Source organism: Phaethon lepturus, unplaced genomic scaffold (assembly GCF_000687285.1).
Source record: "Phaethon lepturus isolate BGI_N335 unplaced genomic scaffold, ASM68728v1 scaffold52978, whole genome shotgun sequence".
In the NCBI taxonomy this organism is placed as follows: domain Eukaryota; kingdom Metazoa; phylum Chordata; class Aves; order Phaethontiformes; family Phaethontidae; genus Phaethon; species Phaethon lepturus.
Window position 1 is genome coordinate 36,719 of NW_010557914.1, and position 20,001 is coordinate 56,719.

At 41.0% G+C, this 20,001-nt stretch overlaps 1 protein-coding gene across 2 annotated transcripts in view; it reads right to left on the reverse strand.

The window, feature by feature from the left end:
- Window positions 1–11,547, reverse strand: part of TOM1L2 (target of myb1-like 2 (chicken)) — a 41,569-nt gene extending 30,022 nt beyond the window's left edge. For both annotated transcript variants that reach the window (XM_010292884.1, XM_010292883.1), the window contains exons 1-4: window positions 11,537–11,547; window positions 3,159–3,245; window positions 2,388–2,466; window positions 567–716 (exon numbers count right to left, since the gene is read on the reverse strand). In XM_010292884.1, the coding sequence (XP_010291186.1) occupies window positions 567–716; window positions 2,388–2,466; window positions 3,159–3,196 (267 nt within the window). In that variant the 5' untranslated portion in view covers window positions 3,197–3,245; window positions 11,537–11,547. The remainder of the gene's footprint in view (window positions 1–566; window positions 717–2,387; window positions 2,467–3,158; window positions 3,246–11,536) is intronic.
- Window positions 11,548–20,001: the final 8,454 nt, after the last annotated feature.

Here is a 20,001-nt window from a genome sequence, read left to right on the forward strand (position 1 = left end):
CACTGCAGGCAAGGATGTGACAGCGCACTTTTACTGCACAATAACCAGCGAAAAGACACCAAAACCATTTTAACTCCTATATGGTCATTTACTTTTCTATAATCATCTTTAAAAAGAATTCAGAATGCTTTCTAATGGAGGGAAACAGCTCCATTTTATGGTCAGGGAAACAGACACAGAAAGGTAAGTGTTCTGCAACTGACAGTGAAAGCGCAATCCTCTAAAATTTCCTGGTCTCAGATGACAAGTCCATCACAGAAGTAGGTCTCCAGCTTCTAGATGTGACTGTTAAATTGCAAAGCCATCCATTTATCATTTATTAAGTCCTCTTGTTTTAGAGTAGAGCGGTACTTCTCTAACAAGAATCCAGACATTTCTACCTGGATAAAATATCTATGTGTGTGCATGTCTGCTCTTCCCTGCCAATCTGGATATATTGTTTGTTTTTACATACAAAAAACTTGCCACATTTTTAATGATGACAGCATGTTTAGCGATGCGTAGCACTGAAGCAGACAGTCCTTATTTCAGGCAGCAACATATGGAAGCAGAGACAAGCTGTGTACCTGAATCAGCGCTAGTACTTTATCCTGGACAATAGTGGGGGGATTATTCTTGGGCGAGATGATTTTCACCAGGACACCATCTATGAAGTCACGGTTTGCCACTAAGACATGAAAGCGATGGCCACAGTTCTTCACACAGGTCTCCAACACCTACACACACACAGAAAAACATTCATTGTTGGAGCAAAGCTTGATCACACACACAGCACCTATGTGGTTGGTTTCCAATTGTGGGTTTTTTTTTTTTAATTTATTTTAAAGCTTTTTATGGGAGGGAGAGAAGATAGAGGAGAAATTACACTTACACTCTTAATTCTTCTTTTCTTCCCCAATTTTACCAAAAAGCTTCCTCTCTACAGACACATTTAGATGTACCTCACCCACAATTAACATATCGGGCACTTTTGTGATCTACCTTTGCCTGTTTTCAAGGTAAAGAAATATAAAGTTTCTTTCTCTTCAAAGCAGAACTTTCCAACCTGCGCAGCCAAACAGCTAAGTATACAGCATCACCTCAAAAGCAGGTAAGACAGAGGACATCCTGTCACAGTGAGATATTATCATGCTGTGGCACTCCACCATTTTCTATGTACCTGGAACACAGCTGGACCCGGTTGCTCTGAGCTACAAGCCATGTTTTAGAGTTGGGAATTCAGGTGAATGATCTTCACTCATTCAAAACACTCCCTTGTGAATGCTCTGACAGGTTATACTTTGAGACATTTTCCCCCTGCAACCTAGCTAGAGGCACCTTCCACTTGCCATTCAACTGCCATGGAAGAACAGCTGTTGATTTTTCTCTGAAGAACATGATTAGCATGGAGATAAATCCAATGCGTCACTTCTCCTTACAGCCATGCCTAATAACCACTGCGACTCTGTATCTGAGGAGTCTGTAATTACTCTCCTACTTCAGCTACTTTCATCAGCCCTGATGACACGGACTCATTCCTGATGAATTTCGCTCTTTCCTGCACAATGGATAATCTCATGGTTTGGTCTTTGGTAATCTGTCAAAATGACAATCCAGGATAGGAAATGGCAAAAAGACAGAAAGTACAGTCACGCTTCATCAGGGAGATGCAACAAGAGCTCTGTGAAAGAATCATACAGATCACCTACCCATAGCTGTAGAACTCGATCTAGTTACTGCTGCTCATTGCTCAGACTGCTGTGGCGCAGAGCCTGCCCAGCACCACACCTTCAAGAGCACTGCATTACCCAGGAAACCCCTAGCTACAGTCATCAGTAAGAAAGTTCACTGTAAGAAAGATCACTGGCAAATTATCTCACACCTTAGCAGTGCTGCCTAAATGCACAGACTATAATTTACACTTTACTGAGTGGAATTAGACCAGCATAAATTAATGTGAGTCTTCTACAGAGATCCACTCACATGGAAAATTGTGCATCAGCTACCTAGGAAGCTGAAAGTAAGGCAAGTTCATCATCCCCACTTGTAGATATGCCCACAGCTGTTGCCTTGGAGTGGGGAAATGGTTGGACACAGGAAGATGAGAGTAGAAGGGAAAGCCCCAAAGGGTACACAGAACCATTTGGGCTACTTTAACTTTCCTCAGTCAATACTTGGAATGAATAAGAGCCCCAAAACATGTAGAAACCAACTGAGTCAGAAAAATGCTATGCAAAGCTTCCAGCAACTCTCCCCAAGGAACTGAGGAGGCAACTGAAGAGAAGAAAAGGGCAGAGCAGTGGCTGTTAATGCAAATACTGTGTACATTCAAGAGAGTGCCAGGAAAAGGAAAATGACAAAAGAAAAGGGTTCTGCCCTTTTGAGGCATTCCAGCTGTCCCCACTCACCGTCAGCGCCAGCATGACCTCTCTGTAATTCTTATTTCCATTCAGCCTCTTCTTCAGTGCTCGAATGGCATCCTTTGGACTGAAGGAGAAACATACCATTTTTAAAAGACAGTTCAGACGTGCTTTTCACATGCCATATACTGTGGGAAAAAGAATCCTTTACAATTTCCAGCTGGACATAAGCACGTGTGTTAACTTCAGATTACTTGACTACAACCAAACTAGGGTCATGTAGAATTATATAAGGAGACAAGATATCACAGAAGTCAAGACCAGAGCAATGCCCAAGGCCTTCAAAAAGGCAGGATGTTGATCAAGCAGGAAAGACTGACAGCCGCTCATAAAAAAGCCCAGGGCATAAGACCAGTGGTCAGTTCTCCTGCAAACTTCAAGCAGCACAGCTTTTCTGATGCTAAAGGAGATGTATCAGAGAAGCTCTCTGTTCAATTGCTGGAATTACTCACATTGCAGCACTGCAAAGCGATACATCTGCTGAAGACAAGAACCCCAGAAGTACAAACTCGGTACCCTCTCCAACAACACCTTTTTCATGCCAGCCCTCCCAAGCAGAGACCGACCACAGAAAGTGCTGCATCATACAGTAGTTTTCTGAAATGTCTAAGGAGCAGGAAAACTAAGCAACTCGTATACAAACTGCATTCAAACTATGAGCATCTGCTCCCAGACTCTCTGCACCTCCTCACATGCTGAGTAAGACTGGATGAAGATTGTGTTCATGAACCTTTCAACATTTGCTGAAATAGCACATACCCTTCTTCTGTCTCATTGATAATGTCACAGATCTCCATGTTAAGGGTCCAGTCTTCACTCTGCAGGGAGCCATCTGTGGCCTTTTCTGTAAAGTAAAGAAAAAGAAATCTTTTCAAATCTTCTTGATTAGGTACTATAGTTCAATCCATCTTCAGTTACTCTGAGTTGAAACTATCCAGTAAAAAAAAGATAGGGGAAAAAAAAAAATCCCACTGACTGCAAGTAATGTCAAACCTTCCCTCCTGGTTTTAGGGATCAGCATAGAGGTTTCCAGACAGAATCAATTATCCCTCAAGCTCATTACCTTCAGCCCACATAGATGGGCTCTTCTTCAAAGACTCCTAAATTCCTGGGAGAGTAGGAAAATGTCAGCTAATTCCAACTTAAACTTCTCAGATGCTGCATTGTCGGTAAGTTATGAGGTAGGAAAATCTCCCCAAAATCAACATGACCTCCTCCCTGTTTTAGTAGATGATGCCTCCACATGAATTGAGGGAGGAAAGATAGCAACTTGGAGACAGAATTCAAGGAAGTCCAGAATTTCAGCATGAAAAGAACCACCAGCACATGAAAACCTTTCGCACATGACAGTTCAGATTACGATATCATTCATGGGCACTTCTTTTTGCCCAGGACTCTGACTCCTGTACTGCAGTCCCTCAGTATCTGCCTGCCAGGGGGCTGGGCACGGCTTCCCTCTGTCCCACGCTATGTCCCCAATCTCCTCACCATGCTGGGGCTACGTACGTATTTCCCAAGCACCATCTGCTTTCCTCATGACCCCCAAATGCTCCCTCACTATTTGCATGGCAGGTAAGTCACTCCGGCATCAGACCAAATTCTACAGGAAGGATGACCTATAGCTCTGTGACAGTGGCAGATGCCAACTGTTGGCACTTTAATTTATAGACATCTGCAAGAGTAGCACAACCATAACTTCAAGTAATTAGTTGACAAGAACTATTTCCTCCTTGGGATTTCCTCCTAAATCAATATAGTTCTGTCTAGTGGTGCCTAGAACACCCCCTGAATTCTTCACACTTCTCACTTGCAGCATTCAAACCCTGCCTGCATTACACTACCCATATTAAGAAATGCTATCGAGTTGAACGTAAAGCCTGCCACCAGAGAGACCTAAAAAGGGGACCTTCGAGCTCAACACAACCTTCTCCTCTAAATTAGTCTAGGTTCTCCTACGGATCCTTGGCATCCAATGTTTGAAGGTAAACAAGGTAAATAAAAGCATTTAAAAAATGTAAAATAAACCAAGAAAAACAACAACTTTTAAACATTTTAAAGCAGAAACAAAAACACAGGTATAGTCTTCTTCAACTATCCTTCTGTCTTTACATCAGACCCCAATTTGTCCCCCAGAACAAGGCAGATTTTGTTTGAGAACATCAGGCTCCAAGGTCTTCACACAGCTCTTTTTCTGTTTACCAAAGATATTTTTCCCATTAACATTTCTATCACTGTGACAGAGGATACAGATGCCCACAGGCCATAGTTTTGGGACATTATTTAGAGAAAGACCGTACGTCTGGGTAATTCAAGTTTCAGTGACTTGTCTACACCAGAATCATGGTTAAAGCAGCTCCACCAAGGACAGTAATTACAGAAGTCCAAGACACACTAGACAGCTATGCAAAATCTAAGCAGAGACTGCTGAAAAGCAGCCATCTATCTCCAGAACGGAGAGGACACCATAGAAAAGGAGATTATGGAGCCGGAGATCATTCTTTGCAGGCCTCGCTTCCCATTCAGAAAGGCAGTGCTGCAAGGCACGCAGATCACTGCACAGTGTCTCACCCACCGGGGAGGAAACGGAGGCTGCCAAATTCCCAGCTGTGCCATCTTCACCTCTGGATCTTTTTCAGCCATCACCACCTCATGGTCGAGCTCACTTTGGCAATGAAAACTCTTTCTGTTTGAGGAGGAGCCTCAGAGAGAGGCACGGCTTCCAAAATGTCCAATAAATATTGGACAAGCTATTGTGAATTTTTAATTTCCTGCATTTAGGCTATGTTAGGCTGGGATTCTCTTAAGGAAGAGTGCAGGCAGAGCTGTTTAATGTTTTCTGGGATACAGAAATTCATCTTTGTGCACAGCTACTTGTAATAATCACTCTTATTAGTTGCATTTTGTTCTTACACTGTACATAAGGCTTTATTGCTGTAGAATGTGATCTGCCTTCACCTCCATATAGACCTTGTTGCTTAGGAAAACATTTTATTTAGCATTAGAAAGAAACCTCAATATTCAGAGACATTAAAAAAATCACTACATCTGCTCTGCTGGAGAAGGTGATCCTCAAAGCTGCATTAAGCACAGTGCTGCAAAATAAGAGATTATGCCTTAAAATAGACAGTATTCCTTAAGCTGGGCATATGATTTGTTTTCTTAATCTAAAACTATATTAACAAATTTGCGTGTTCTTGACAGCATTTGGCATCAGGCAGCAACTTAGCAACGTTCATACTCTCTGGTCTGCTAGAATCACTTTTTATAAATGATTGTGGAAAACGCTGATCCTGCACAAAGTTGTGCTAGCAGCCAATTCATTCATTCGTCTTGTAAAACCCATTTAGTTAAGGTTTATTTTGTCAAAATGTGTACATGGCAGTACTCCACAGCTAAACTGATGTTTTGGAGATGGCGGAGTGAAGAGTGTGGAGTGCATCACTGTGTGGAGTGTAGCACTGGAACATTCGTCTGGGGTCCCCAGCAACCTTATTTGTATTTCCCTTCTGAGCTACACTAGGGAAATCGAAATCCCCTTCTTCCCAGGAAGTTTGGTTACTGCCTTTTTATTTTTGCATTTCTGTTCTTTAGTTGGAGTAACGCGTGGTTGAGACTGTGTGGGTTTAAGACGTTAACAGTTGTCTTTTTGAGAATTAGTTCTTTTCCCCTTGGGCAATTTTTAATTTGAATAAGAGTTGGAAGCTAATTTTAGTCTCTTCTTCAGCAACAGAAAGCACAGAAGCACATGTCATCTGTAGTCGTTTGTCCTTTGCAGGGTGTGTGACCCAGATTTGCTGCTGCAATGCTCTCTCAACTGTTACAAAGGAGTTAACTGACTGCAGAGAAGGCATACGAGTTTGCGTGTGATTTGTTTGAAGAACAGTATTATGCTGTGATAAATTGAAAGCCTGTAGAGCTCTTCTAGAACCAAAAGGCAGCAGGCTGTAATTCTGGATTTCTGGTGAAACAGCTCTGCCTGCACCCGTCGGTAAGAAAATCCCTGCCCAACATATCCAAAGTGCAGTAAATTAAAAATACTCATTAACCTGTCCAGTACTTAATGGACATTTTGGAAGCCGTGCCTCTCTCTGAGGCTCCTCCTCAAACAGCAAGTAGATATGACTGACAAGATTAAACTGATTTTGGAAACTATCACAGAACTGCAAAGGAATGGCATGGAAATCATGCAAATACCCTTTAAAAAAGTCACCCGTTCCTCAATCCTTTTCAAGCTCATTAAAAGGCATCTCAATGGCACTAGTTCACACAAGGAGTCTGCAACATGACCAAAGGATTCCAGGGTGACATAAGAAATGTTAAATCAGACAAGGAAAAAGGCAATGAGTACGACTCCCTCCTGCCTCTCCCCTCAGTGAACTGAAGAGTTTATGGTATAGTTTAATTGCGTAACAAAAGGGCTGGCAACTCCCAGCCTGGGTGCCAAGGGCGCCTTGCACAGCTTCTGACCCGAGAGCAAGTCCAAGCGCCGTGTTACTGCTGACTTCGTCACCGCAGCAGGGACCAGGAGTTAAGTGTCTCACAGAGAGACATGATACCACCAGCGAGATTATCAGAAAGTCTCTCTCAGAAACAAGATGCTATCGGTTCCCACCACGTTTCCCAAATTAAAGCATAAATGTTCTGGTAGAAAGAAAGACAATCTGGCACTCCACGCCTGACACGCTGCAGACCTTGGACACTGCATATGCACACGCAAGCATAAGCTTATCTCTAGGCTGCAAAGAGAAGGAGAAAAAATTGTGCTATTTTTTCATTCACACCTTCCCTCTGAGCTCTAACTCTTGTGGCCACATTTCCACACTCTGACAAATGGCAGTATCAGTATTTCCCCGCTCACACTGACATCGTGTATATTTGATGGCATTTAGAAGGCGCTGCTCAGTAGCGTAAAGTTTTCAGTGTAAACAGCCTCGGAGCACACCCCTCCCAGCCAAGCCTCTTCCCTCTGCTCTGACCTGAGAGATGTCACCACAAGTGAATCAAGTCAGAGATGCCTGTGTGACCGCCACGTAATAAACAGGCTGTGCAGGGCAGGACAGGAATGCTCTTTTACATGCAGGAAAAAAAAACAGAAGAACTTTTACCACCCATCTTGAACCCAGCTCAAAAGTCACCTAACAAAGAAATGCAAACACTGGCCATCCTCGAGAAGCTACTCTCATAGCCCTTTACAGTCCATACTAATTTTGTTTCAAAGTTACAGTTCAATGTTGATGACACACTTTAAAATTTTACTTTCTTCAGACACGGGTAAGATAAAGCAGAACTCTTCGCTCTTCCCTGCTTCCCTGTTCCAATGCTCATCTCTGACCATAATACTGAACCTGGCGATGGAGACAGCCTGAAGACTTTCATTAGGATTGTGACTGCCCACGTTGAAGTCTGTATGCTGTTTAACTCCCATGCCATATGCATGTTTATGCAGCTGAGACTGAAAAACTAACTGCTGGACGCACGGAGAACAGCTACTCTAGCTGAATGATGACAGCAGACACAGTCAGGGTAAAAATCTCCCTGAAAGGTCTATCTGTAAGTACCAATAAGTGATTGTGGTGCTGCATAATGTTCTTGGAAGAAAAAGGCAAAAGTCAAAGTTAAATGTCGCACTAGCTAGAAATCACATTAAATGAAAATGGGAGAACTGCCCTGTTTTCTGTCTGAATACCAGAATCTCGTGAATGAACAGATCTTTGTGTTGAGAGAAATCACAGTTTTCTCTCTTGGGACTTCTCCAGATGTTGCTTCAGAAACTCTCAATTCATACGTTTGGGAAGAATTACACATGAAAAATGACCTTCTGTTTATGCAAGAAACATGCATAAACCAAAGCACCGTATTGATCCCAAAGCAAGAAAGTTCTGATTCCACATTTCTCCCCTCCAACAGCATTTGGTGTTCAAGCAGCATAAAACATCATGGTTTGGGTTTTTTTTACGTGGAACTTCAGAAGGTTGTGGATCTTAGATCTTTGTCTTGCCTCTTAACAGTCCACCTGCCTACCAGCTGTGCTACAAGACTGAAATTAGAAAATCACACAGTCAGTTGTGTTATATTTTCACGCTGCATAATAGGTGACAGGGAACAGAAGCAGCCACAGTATTAGCAGGCTTTACTTCCATCGTACTGGTCCCCCTCCCTTTGGCACAGTGGAGCTCTCTCAGAAGCAAGAGCTATCAGCTGAGGTCAAATGCAAAACGCTTTTATAGAATGGACAAAGGTCTTTCAGGAAAAAAAGAAAGAGTTTTGCAAGGCAGTGCAAAACACACAGGATAGCTCACAAGAGAAGATAAGCTATTGAATGAGACGATAACATCTCTCCTCTGAGCTGTAGCTTATAGAATTGTTTTGCTTTAAAGCATCATTACGTTTTGTGACCGCAGTTGTCTCTCTTGAATTCAACAAATCATCAATGACCTGCACAGCACCGCCAATAAGACCTGAGGAAAGACTGTACAGAGGCCATGGAAACTATTTCAGCTGTCCAGGCATTATGAAGATGAGACTAAAGATCCGCAGCGTTCGCATTGTTGCTGAGTCCAAGACATTTCGCTTAGAAGGCAGAGATACACTAGAATAACACACTTGCATACTGCTGGACCTAACAGTCTATTCTTGCTTTCTCTATATTTGCTTTTAGAAAGACAGTCATGGACACTTAGACATTATCGTAACCAACAGGAGGTTTTTTCATCAAAATACTGCTATTAAAAAAATAAATGTGACTCATTCAAAATTCAAGATCAAAACTCAACTCTGAAGTGACTTCCTCATAAAAACCTGCCAGTTGCTTTGTTGGAAAGCACAGCTCCAATAGCATTTTTCAATTAGCCACCTCACTGCTCCAAGTCCTTTTTCTACATTCCTTATTTCACACTGCTCTGAAAATGCTGATCTTCACACTTCCAAAGAAAAAGTCAGTCAGCTAGAACAAACGGGCTCAATCTGAACTGCAAGGCATTACAGAAAAACGTGATTTGGGTTGTACTGTTGCGGCACTGGTCATCCACTTTGACCGTTGTGACTTTTCAATTGATTTTAGCTATGCTTACATCAAGATGCTTTGGGATGAAGTCATCTATCCTCCACTGATTGTTTTGCCAAAGTTTCTGGGGCTGAATAAATGAATAATCATAGTTTATAATGACTGCCAAGTCTACGTTAAAATAAAATAACAAGAGAAGCTGTGGACATGCAGATGTGTAATCATAATGAGTATTTAGCTTGAATGCTGTTTGAAGGCACGGTGATAAACTGCCATTTTCTCCAATTAACTTTCAGGTTTTCTTCTTTTTGAAGCTGCTGCCCAAACTCCAAACCTCTTCAAACCTGCTTTCCAGATCACACTTACCTGCAATCATGAATATGTAATATGCAATTACTGTGCCTTTTTAAAGACCACATGGCATTCACAGTTATGCTACAACATTCCTGTGATTTAGATATGCTACAGAAAAGACATCGCCCAACGTCTCCCACAGATTCAGCCTCTCAGGAGCAGGAAACTATAGCTGATTAAGTGAGCATAGCTGCGCAGCAGTTTCAGAAAAAAGGTGAATGGATTAATACATATTAAACAAATATTAACAGCTGTACAACAAAGAAGATTTTTCTTTCATACTCAGAGCTTCACCTGAACAAAAGGAAAAACAAACCAGAAATCCTTATAGCAATATCAGAGTAGGCAAGGGAGCGTATCAGCCTCACTCACTTAGTTTACCACAACTCATTGGTTTCGATACATTTGCAGGTTGTAAAACCAGATGGACCTTCCAGTCCTGCACTATTGTGTTGTACCGAAATGGCCTGACAGGGTAGCCTAGTCCAAGCAGTTTCTGTACTCAGATGTCCTTTATCTCAGGCACAAATGATGGTTTAGTCATAGTCTTCAAAAGCATTTGGAATCTGGATCCCAAGCAGAATGGTGTGTTTCTATACGATGAAGACTTTTGTTATGAATCTTCTCACTGAAGTTCCCCCATCAGCAGAAATTGTTGCTGCTGACAGTATGCTCTGCTGAATGACGTGTATATAAGTTGCTCTCTTTCAAAACAGATGGCAGAGACTACTGCTTCTTTAAAACAAAGTGAAATCCCTTTGACTTCTTCATTCTACACAGCTTTAAAAACAAACCACAAAAAACCGCCTTTCTCCTATGTACTGTACACTCATTAAAGCTAACGTGTTGACCCATGTACTGTAAATAGCTGTCCTTCAGAGCTAGGTCATATGGCAGCAGCTCCCCAGCTCATCAAGCCAAGTGCTCGGAGGCACTTTTCCCTAAAACTCAGCCTGCACCACACGTTTCTTCACCTCTTTCAGCAGTGACCTTGGCCAGATTCCCATCTCACTGCAAACCCACGATATTCAAAGTATGGTGCTGCTTTACGATTGACAAACAAAGACCTGCTCAGGTCAGAAATCAATATGCTAAAGCCTTCAATCAGAAATGTCAAAGCAGTTTTAAAATATACATCCTGTATTAATGGATTTTAATGGATTCGAATGGAGATGTTTACCGTGAGATTTACTGCAGGGGAGAAACAAATCGATGTTCTTTTATGACATGTCACATCTCATGATGGACTGTCCCCTTGTACTGTTGTATTGGTGGAGATGATGGCTTGCCACTTCACAAACCTCTGATCTATTAGGCAACACTTCCAGTAGTCTAATATTATCACACTCCGAGTGTCCACCTTTCTTCTCTAGATGAGAGGCACGAAAGCATAAATTAAAACCTTCCGAGTAACAAAATTTCTCCCTCAGATTTGCCTTTTCTGAATTTGCCTGCGACTGTATGGGAGAATATGTATATATTAACTCCGTATGGGAGAACTTATCAGCACAGTGTTGTTTAAACAGGTCAGTGAACTGGGATGGCTACCCGAATCTCCTCCTCCTCTGACTACAGTAAGGCAGCCGGAGCTCTATACCAAATTGCACCAACATTTAGTCTTTTCCATAGGCAGAAATTGGATTATAGCCTACTACTTGCCAAAGGGGTTTTATATTGTTTTAATTTCACCAAGAAATTGGGATGATTGGGGGGGGGGGGTGTTGGTACCCTGTTCCTTAATTTGGGCTACCAGTTCCTTAACTGAGAATCTCAGGTATTAAAACACTGACCTACTGGATGAAGAATGCCAGTTCTTAAAAAAAAAGTTAGACAAAAAAACTATCCAAGGAAGCTGAAAAAGTAGTCTTCTTCCAAATACCTCTTAGTAGCCGAGAAGCTTTTACACCAGAAAGGCAACTCACTACAGACAACCCCAATCTTCAAAAAAGCTCTTAAACAACTAATACATATACATGAATTTGTCCTAAAGCCAAAAAACAACGCTAAAAAATATGCAGACTCCATTCACTTTATCACCCTTAACTTCCAGATCTGAGAAAAGGGGCAGCTGAAAGTAGTGATTTATTTCTCAACTTCTTTGTTAGCAAACGTGCCTAAAGGCTTTATTACAGAAGGTTTGTTATTTATAAGAACACCAGTATGACAGTTCCTTAAATAAACTGTTGCAAACTGCTTTTTAAACATTCCCCCAAAAAGGCAGAAAAACAATACCACACATACAAAGCAGAAGAATGTTTTTGTCCAGTAAGATACTACCAGGAGGTAAGAGAAAGAGGAATATTCTACACATCCGGATGCGGTTTCACCACCCAGAATTGCAGGCAGCGCGGTATTACTATTACAAAACATTGCAAGCACCATCAAGAGCAAGGAGGTGTCCTGATCTGTGACTAGCTGCTAGCTGCCCCTGTTCAGGACTTCAACAGCATCCAGTAATTACAGGTGTGACCGAAAAAACGTCTTTACGGAAAGTTATGGATGATCAGTGTGTCAGTGAGCTATATTTGAAATCTATCAGCTCTTGATGGCTAATTTTGTACTACATGAGAAAAGCAAGTTCTAATAACTCACTTGGGACTTCACTCCAGTACTTACAAGCTACGTGCTTTTCATATTCATAAAACAAAACTAATTGCCTTTCATGGATGAAATGTTCTAAGAATTTTTAATCCACATCAGCTGCAAACTCTAAAAATCCATCCCCGTATATTTAAAACTCCCCCTCCCACCCACTCACTTGTAACATGTTGTTTGCTGCAAACAAACTATAAGGCAAAGATAATCCATCAGGCTCCTACATTAGTATTATTTATATTATTTTTTTGCAGGTTACTCCTAAAGTCAATTGCCCACATTCTCACATGCTTAAAATAAACTGAAAACACTAATTACATTTAGTGAGGGCGAAAAAGGCAAAATCTTTCATTCCTACAAAGAAAGTAGTCACAAGCACACATTTACTCCTTACTTGCAGCACACTACAGCAGATTCTTAAGTAAATGTTCATGCACAATAATTATAATGTGTTACGAATGAAAAGAAACAACTCTTGCAGTAGATGTATTTCATGTGCGTGTTCACACCCAGCTCTCCTCTATATCTACAACTACGAAGGTGAGAGCTGTGTCCTCTGGAAAACCACGATTATCCCACACATAGAAGTGAATTAGACAGCGAGGAGTCTGCAGCTTTTGAGGGCTGACAGCTCACGTTTTCTAGTGTGAAATGCTTCAGCGTGCTTTTCAATTTTGCAGCCTTCCCTCACACTGCTCTACAAGATGACAGCAGGCCTGTGCAAGAGGCAGCTTGTTCCGATCCCATTCAAACTCTCCAATATCCCCACGGCTTGAAGACCAATGTCTGGAATACTCTAAGCGTTTTCACCACGGGAAGCAGGGAGAGCTGGCTCCTGTTCCACTAGGTAACAGGAACCACTTTTGCCAATGCTGCCGTCATTGAAGGGCTCTATTGCCAGCTGCCCATTTCAACAAGCCAAGCTTGCTATGCCTGTAAAAGCTTAGCAGGTAAACACTTCCAATCTTCTCAGGAAACCTGAGTGCAAATCAGGCAACAATAATAACAAGATACATGTGTGAAATTCTGTCTTTTATGGGCTGAGAAATGCGGATTTCTTAGTCTCTAATAACCCTACTAAAAATTCTGCTCCATTTCTACAACCCTGTTTCTCATGTGCCACTGCTGTAGACAAGCCTGAAAAAGACTGATAAATAGAAAATGTAAATACCAGAAGTTTAGATCAAGTATGCAAATGCCTATTTCTGAGACTGTCATTTTAACTTTCTCCTAAGTCCCTGCTCACCAACTGGTGTTACCTGGTTATATGACTTTGTAAATTCTTCAGGTCAGGAACCGTCCCAATATATTTCACATTCCACTGCAATCGCCTATATTACACGATACTGTTAGTGTGGTAAAATTAAAAACAATGTAAATCTATCAAGGGACTGCAGCATACTTTTGGAAAATAACTATATTGGTCCTTGGACGGTTAAAATTCTAATTAGAATATGGATTTTAAGCATGGTAGCAGGGAAGAAAACCCTAACAAATTAAAAGGGCTGATCTAGTGCATTCTGAAAACTGCAAGGTATGGATGGGAAGGTAACTTTCCCAATGCAAACATACGCGATCTTCTGGAATCTACAGCGAGCCAGCTCTCTGGTCTTTGCTGCTTACAGCTTGTTAATCAACAACACAGGAGAAGTCACAGGATACTGAATAACGAATACAAAACCTTCTGAAGCCTTTTTGGCAGTGTGACGCTGATATATGTTAGCATCACTGCTCCTGCTTGGGAAAGCAATGAGCACCAGCAGAGGTGCTAGCCTGGCCCTGTTCACTGGTGGCCAGCTGAACGACTGAGCTTCACCAGCTCCTGCTGAGGTTAGCCTCTCCTGAGCCTTCCCTTATGTTTCTGGGTGAATCAAGACCTTCTCAACTTCTTTTGGGTTTTACATTCCTCTACACAGTGCACAGCCTTCCTCTGAGCCCAGCAGCAGCTTCCTAAGCAACGAACAACAGTATAATGATGCCTTTTATGAAAGAGTGCCCTTTGGAGGTGTAAAGCTTGCCTGAGTGAGGCTGCACCGTTTCAGCTCTCTCCTGGTGATCATCAACTGCCTGGAGACGATTCTGCAAGCCAGCATGCAAACTAAGGCTTGCTTTAAGGGATGCTACATGTGAAGTCCCTCATTAGCTGCTGCAAGACTCAAGGCCAGTACGCTTTACGGAACCTGGTTGGAAGAGGGATTTTTCATTACTCACTGGCTATGCCAAGTCATTGGCATAAATGGGGATTTTAAAGGCAGTTTTAATTATAGTTGGTAAAACCCACACATGATCAAGCTGCAGTGTCAGAAAACGACCAGAACTGAACACTGACCCATTTGGGTTGTTTGCTGAACTTTAATCACTTTCCAAGTCTGACAGCTGCTCAAACTTAATTGCTCATTACGCTTGTAAATAAAAACTGATCTCACTCTCTGATTAGCCAACCATCTTATAGTTGCCATAACAACTTCTTGTCTAATAAGTGATTTCAGATTTACCATTATTTGTACTAGCAGAAAATTTCACAAAGGTCTGAGATCGCTCTTTTCACTAAAATACCCTTCTAATTAGAAGAACCGAAAATCAGTAGAGAAAGGGCAGCTCAAAGATAATGAAAAAACAAGCTATTTACTACAACAGCTTAAACATGAGATAAGGGTACCCCAAACCCAAATACATGCTGGATCCTGCTTAACCCCTACCTTTCACTATCAAACATCTTATTATCATACCTATATCCCATAAGAACTGCTCAGAAAAATGAGAGACAGCATTCCGGTAATAACTGGTCACAATGCAGAGACCGAGTTCAATGTTCACTCCACATGAAATATTCCTGTAAAGTTTGCAAATTTTCTCTCCTACTTTTAAATTAGGAACCAATTAACTGGTGAAATTCAATAACATTCTGTTAACCAATAGGAGCACTTTTTGGTGAACACTGAGGAGTTCAGATTCTCACCAGCACCATATAAAAGAGGGAAAAGCCTTTGTATTGAGCCCAACACATATTCAATCTACCAATTGCAATGAAAGATGTTTTGGAAGGAAGAGTTACAATATAGTATCTAATCTCTGCATCACCTCAGTCAAAAACTTACTTCAGGCTTGACTTTTTGGACAAGATTACTAATTAAAGCCTTACGATGTCTGAAAAAAAATTAATCTGTATTTCAGTAAGTATTTGGTCATCACAGTTTAAGTAAAATGCCTTTATTAAAACATACAGACATATTTGTTCGTCTGAGAAGACAAAGGGATTGGAAGCTATCAAATACCGCTAGCCTGTAGGCCTAGTAGAGCATAAGGACCTTCCAAAATTTGCTGGCAAAGCTGCTGAAGCTTGCAATTTATTTAATCTGCTCAAGTTAGCTTTTTGTGTGTATAGGCAAGGAAGGATGCCCTTTTCCTTCCAAAAGGAAAATAAATGCAGAAAGCTGTATTTGAGACAAAGCTAAAGTTAAAAAAAAAAAGTCAGGGAACACCAGATTTTAAAAAGGCACTTTGTCTGAATTTACTCAGCTATGCAAGAAATGTGTGTGAATTTTTTGTTATTTAGGTCAAATACAAAGCTGGTCACACTTCTTGCAGTAGATGTATCCCATGAAAATACAGAGGATGCAACATACCCACGTTAACATATCTTCAACATTCCTGACCACATTTGGGATGTAACGAAGTCTTTCTTGCCTTAAGAATAAGAAACCGATGCTCTGCCAAGTTCTTGGGGTTCAAACACAGTTTATAACACTGATCTGTGCCTTTACTTTGTGTATGTTTTCTTTGATCTGAATTTGAACAAAGAATTTCTTCCCAAAGTAAATCTAACCCAGAAGGCTTCTGAGGACCAGCTGGGGAACAGACTGGCTTACTCTCAAAGAACAAGCAGGCTTCTCAACTAAGCAAATCCTTCAACAGGTTTCTCCTGAATATCTACTCATTTTTTGAGTCTCCTGATACTCTCTGAGACTACACTGCAAACACTAAGCTGTCAAAGCGTTTCTCTCAACTGAGCCATTCAGAAGCACGGGTAAATAGTCTATACATAGCCGTGCCAGGAATTGCCCAAACACAGACAGGGTATACATACATACATACATACATACATACATACATACATACATAGACTTATTTTCTTCCCTAATCCTTGATTTTGAAATGGGTTACTACACCATGGGGCCTACCTTATAATTCTGGAAGGTACAGAACAATCATAGAGAGTACATTTAAATTTAAACACAGTGCTATCAGTAACAGACTGGCTGAATTTATGTGCATCTCCCCTTCTTCAGCAACAGGCTGAGTACCTACAGATTGGAAAATCTGGTCCATGAGTTAGGTAAAGAAATGTTTACCTGTAGCAAAGGACCTGCTCCTAAGGGAAGAGAGACCAGGCTGTAGCAAAGCCTTTAGACCAGCATCTTTTGCTCAAGAACCATCAGTTTTAAAAGAGCCCTTTCCCACTGATGATAACAGAAGCAAATGAGCAAAACACTCATGGAGAACTGTCAGCAGAATGACTAAGCAAATATGGAAGATAATGCCTATCTATCCTAGATAGGATTTTTATACTCAGCAAAGTTTCTTTTATGTAGAAAACTATTGGATGCAAATGAGAAAATGGAAAACTACTTCTGGTTGATCTGTGCAGACTCATATGGGGGAAAATGATGTTAGGCAGGCTGGCCTTTCAGGTCGCTTCTTAACTTCTCAGGGCTCTTAGAACGCTTCCTTCTCCCCTGTGTTCTCCAAACAGCTATGCTTTTCATCACCTACACATTGCACAGATTTTTAAACCAAAACACAAGGTGTGAAATGATTTACCCAGAGTCAAATATGAAATATCAGATGAGGAAAGAGATTGTCAGGCCAGCCCTGAAGAGCACCAGCCCTGCAGGTACTATGCAACATCCTTCCCCATGATCATCTCACTGAAATTTCTGCAACAACTGCTGCTGTTCCTCCACCGACCAGGATCACTGAGGATACTACCAAACGCCTTGATCACCTTCACAGAATGCTTAATTAAAAACCCAACACAGATTACAAAACCAAAGGAAAGTCTGACTAATTTAAAATTGTTCTTAATTCAACTATGGCAAACATACAATACTTCTTTTTTTGGTGAAAATTGTTTTGGATGAAATACAAAATCAGTTGGAAGGGTCTGTGGGGATTTTCTAACTGTGTGTTGTCAAGTATATTTTAAATACGCAGTTTAAAAAATCTGCCGGGTACAGGAACAAAGCAGTATCAAACTGGGAACGAGCTGTCCTCACACTGCAACCTCTCGTGTATAGATTTATATTAGAAGCATATGGAATATACATTTAAGTGTACTGTGCTGGAAGAGATAAAACTGCATTACTCAAAAATACATGCTATAATACCTTCATGAACTACAATCTGCTTTTGTGCCTGTAAAATAAATCCAGTCTTAGAAACCTAGTATTAAATGGTATTATACTAATTATCCAGCTTCACACATGTATGTAGTTTCTCCAAGTTGCCAGATTCATGACTCAGTATTTATTTGCTCCTTTAAAAGCAAAGATATCCATTTTCATATATTTCATGGAGATTTTCCTTACAACATAATCCATTGTCATGAAGTGAAAGCAGATCCAAATAATCTTATAAAACTAAAAGTATTTTATCAGACTCTCTTTTGCATGACTAGCACAATTCTACATGAACAGTTAGGGGCTGGATTTTAAATGACTGACCAGCTACAGGAGTACCTATAAATGTACTTAAACTCTGAGGAGAGCACTTTTTGTGCCCTCTTCCCCATGGGAAAAGACAAAATTCATCTTTTTGATGCTGTGGGCATCTGATAGCAAGAAAAGTTACTGCTACCTAGTAGTGAGAAAAGCTTCCTTTAGAATAGGGCACAACAGTGGTTATGGGTAAATCCAAGCATCTTTCTTAGGACTTTTTATTTTATTATATTGCAATTAATGAAAAGAGAGATGATTCAGACCCCAACATTACGCTGCGAACAGGAAATTTTATTGGTACCAGATCCTAAGATTATGGTGTGCACTTTAAGTACTGACTTCTGGCATTGGGAAAAGGTTTGTCTTTTTTTTAAAAAAAGGTTTTACTTACAGAACAGCAAAGTAGTAAATTTACTCTGAAGGGAACTTAGGCAAATTGTGTATGCGGACAAGAAAGAAATTCCTCCTGCAGGATCACCATGGGCTGCTCACTGTAATACATTTCTCTATTCCTGCATGTAGCCATCAACTCATTTATTTAGGAACTATTTTTATTCCAAGACTCATAAAAATCTTAAGATATAAGAAACCTGAAGAAAGGTCTTAAGTGCTTCTTATGGAAAGGAAAATAAAAAGGTGTTTATATACCCCCCAAGCTGAGGCATTTTCTTATTAAAAAAAAAGAGGGGGGAACAAAACAGCAGCTCTGGAAGCAAGACTCTGTCCACCATATTTATTATCAATTTAACAGCCTTGAATGGAAACTGCAAGTGCTTTGATAAAAATCAATCGAAAAGCTGTCTGCCTCACTGTTGCTTCAATAAAGTGCCTCTGTATCTTTTGCTGAAACCTTGTTTTTGCAGTCTCCTTAAACAATACTCTGTATTAAATCACCGTACTGTTTGTCCTCCGAAAAAAGACTCCAAAGCAATTGCCCAGACTGGCACCCCTCATTCAAATCTCCCTTCACCAACAGCGATCAGGGAAGTCAACCAACATTGTCTGATCAACGTCCCTGCCTCCAGCTATGCAGGACACCTTAATTTCTACCATATTGTTAAAAATTAACTTTCAGGTCTCTCTGTATTTAACTCAGGTGCTGGAACTCTCTCCCTGGAGGTCTTGGCTCCGAGTCAAGCAGACTTCAGGCTGTGGCAAGAACGGCTGACTTCAGCAGCACACACAGCCCTGACCAGAGCCCTTACCAAAATGGAACTCTACGCTCCTGTCCATCACCCCATGAGAGCCCATTTCACACATTGCTGCCCCAGCTCAGTCCTTCACACCTGAGGGAGCTGGAGGGGCCAGCAGCAAGACTTGGTTTGGATTTAAAAAAATAAACACTCTCCCAAAGCCATTGCAAAGTCCAGAGTAAAAAAAAACCAACAAAAAACAACCTATAAAATGTAACTGGTTTTACTGTGTCCTCATGTGCAAGCCATACGGCTTACATCAAATAAGCACAATGAGCAAAAAAAGTCACCAGTACTCCACATTCTTGTAATTCAATCAGCTTTAATTATCTAAAGATGTTTTCACTAACCTACGGTAAGGGTATTTGTTCTAATAACCTTGAATAGAGTGGTGACACTTTAAAGATGGCTCCCCTGAACAAAGAAAGATAAAAACACAATTTATGGCAGGATGTTGAATCTCAAGGCAAATTCCCGCTACTGTAAACTGCGGCTTTCTCCCTAGGTCAGCCCCTCTCTCGATAGCAAGCAGTCTGTCTTCGCTGTTTTATTACACATCTTCCTGTACTCCTCCTCCTTACTGATCAGGAGTATTCTTCAAAATAGGATCTAAGGATCTAGACTATCGTATTAACTGGAAAAAATAAAACAGTTCAGTCCTAAGAAATGGGCCAGCACCCAATGCCATAAAGGATCTTGTCAGCCCTGACATACTCGGCAGCCTACAAAACCCACGGCAC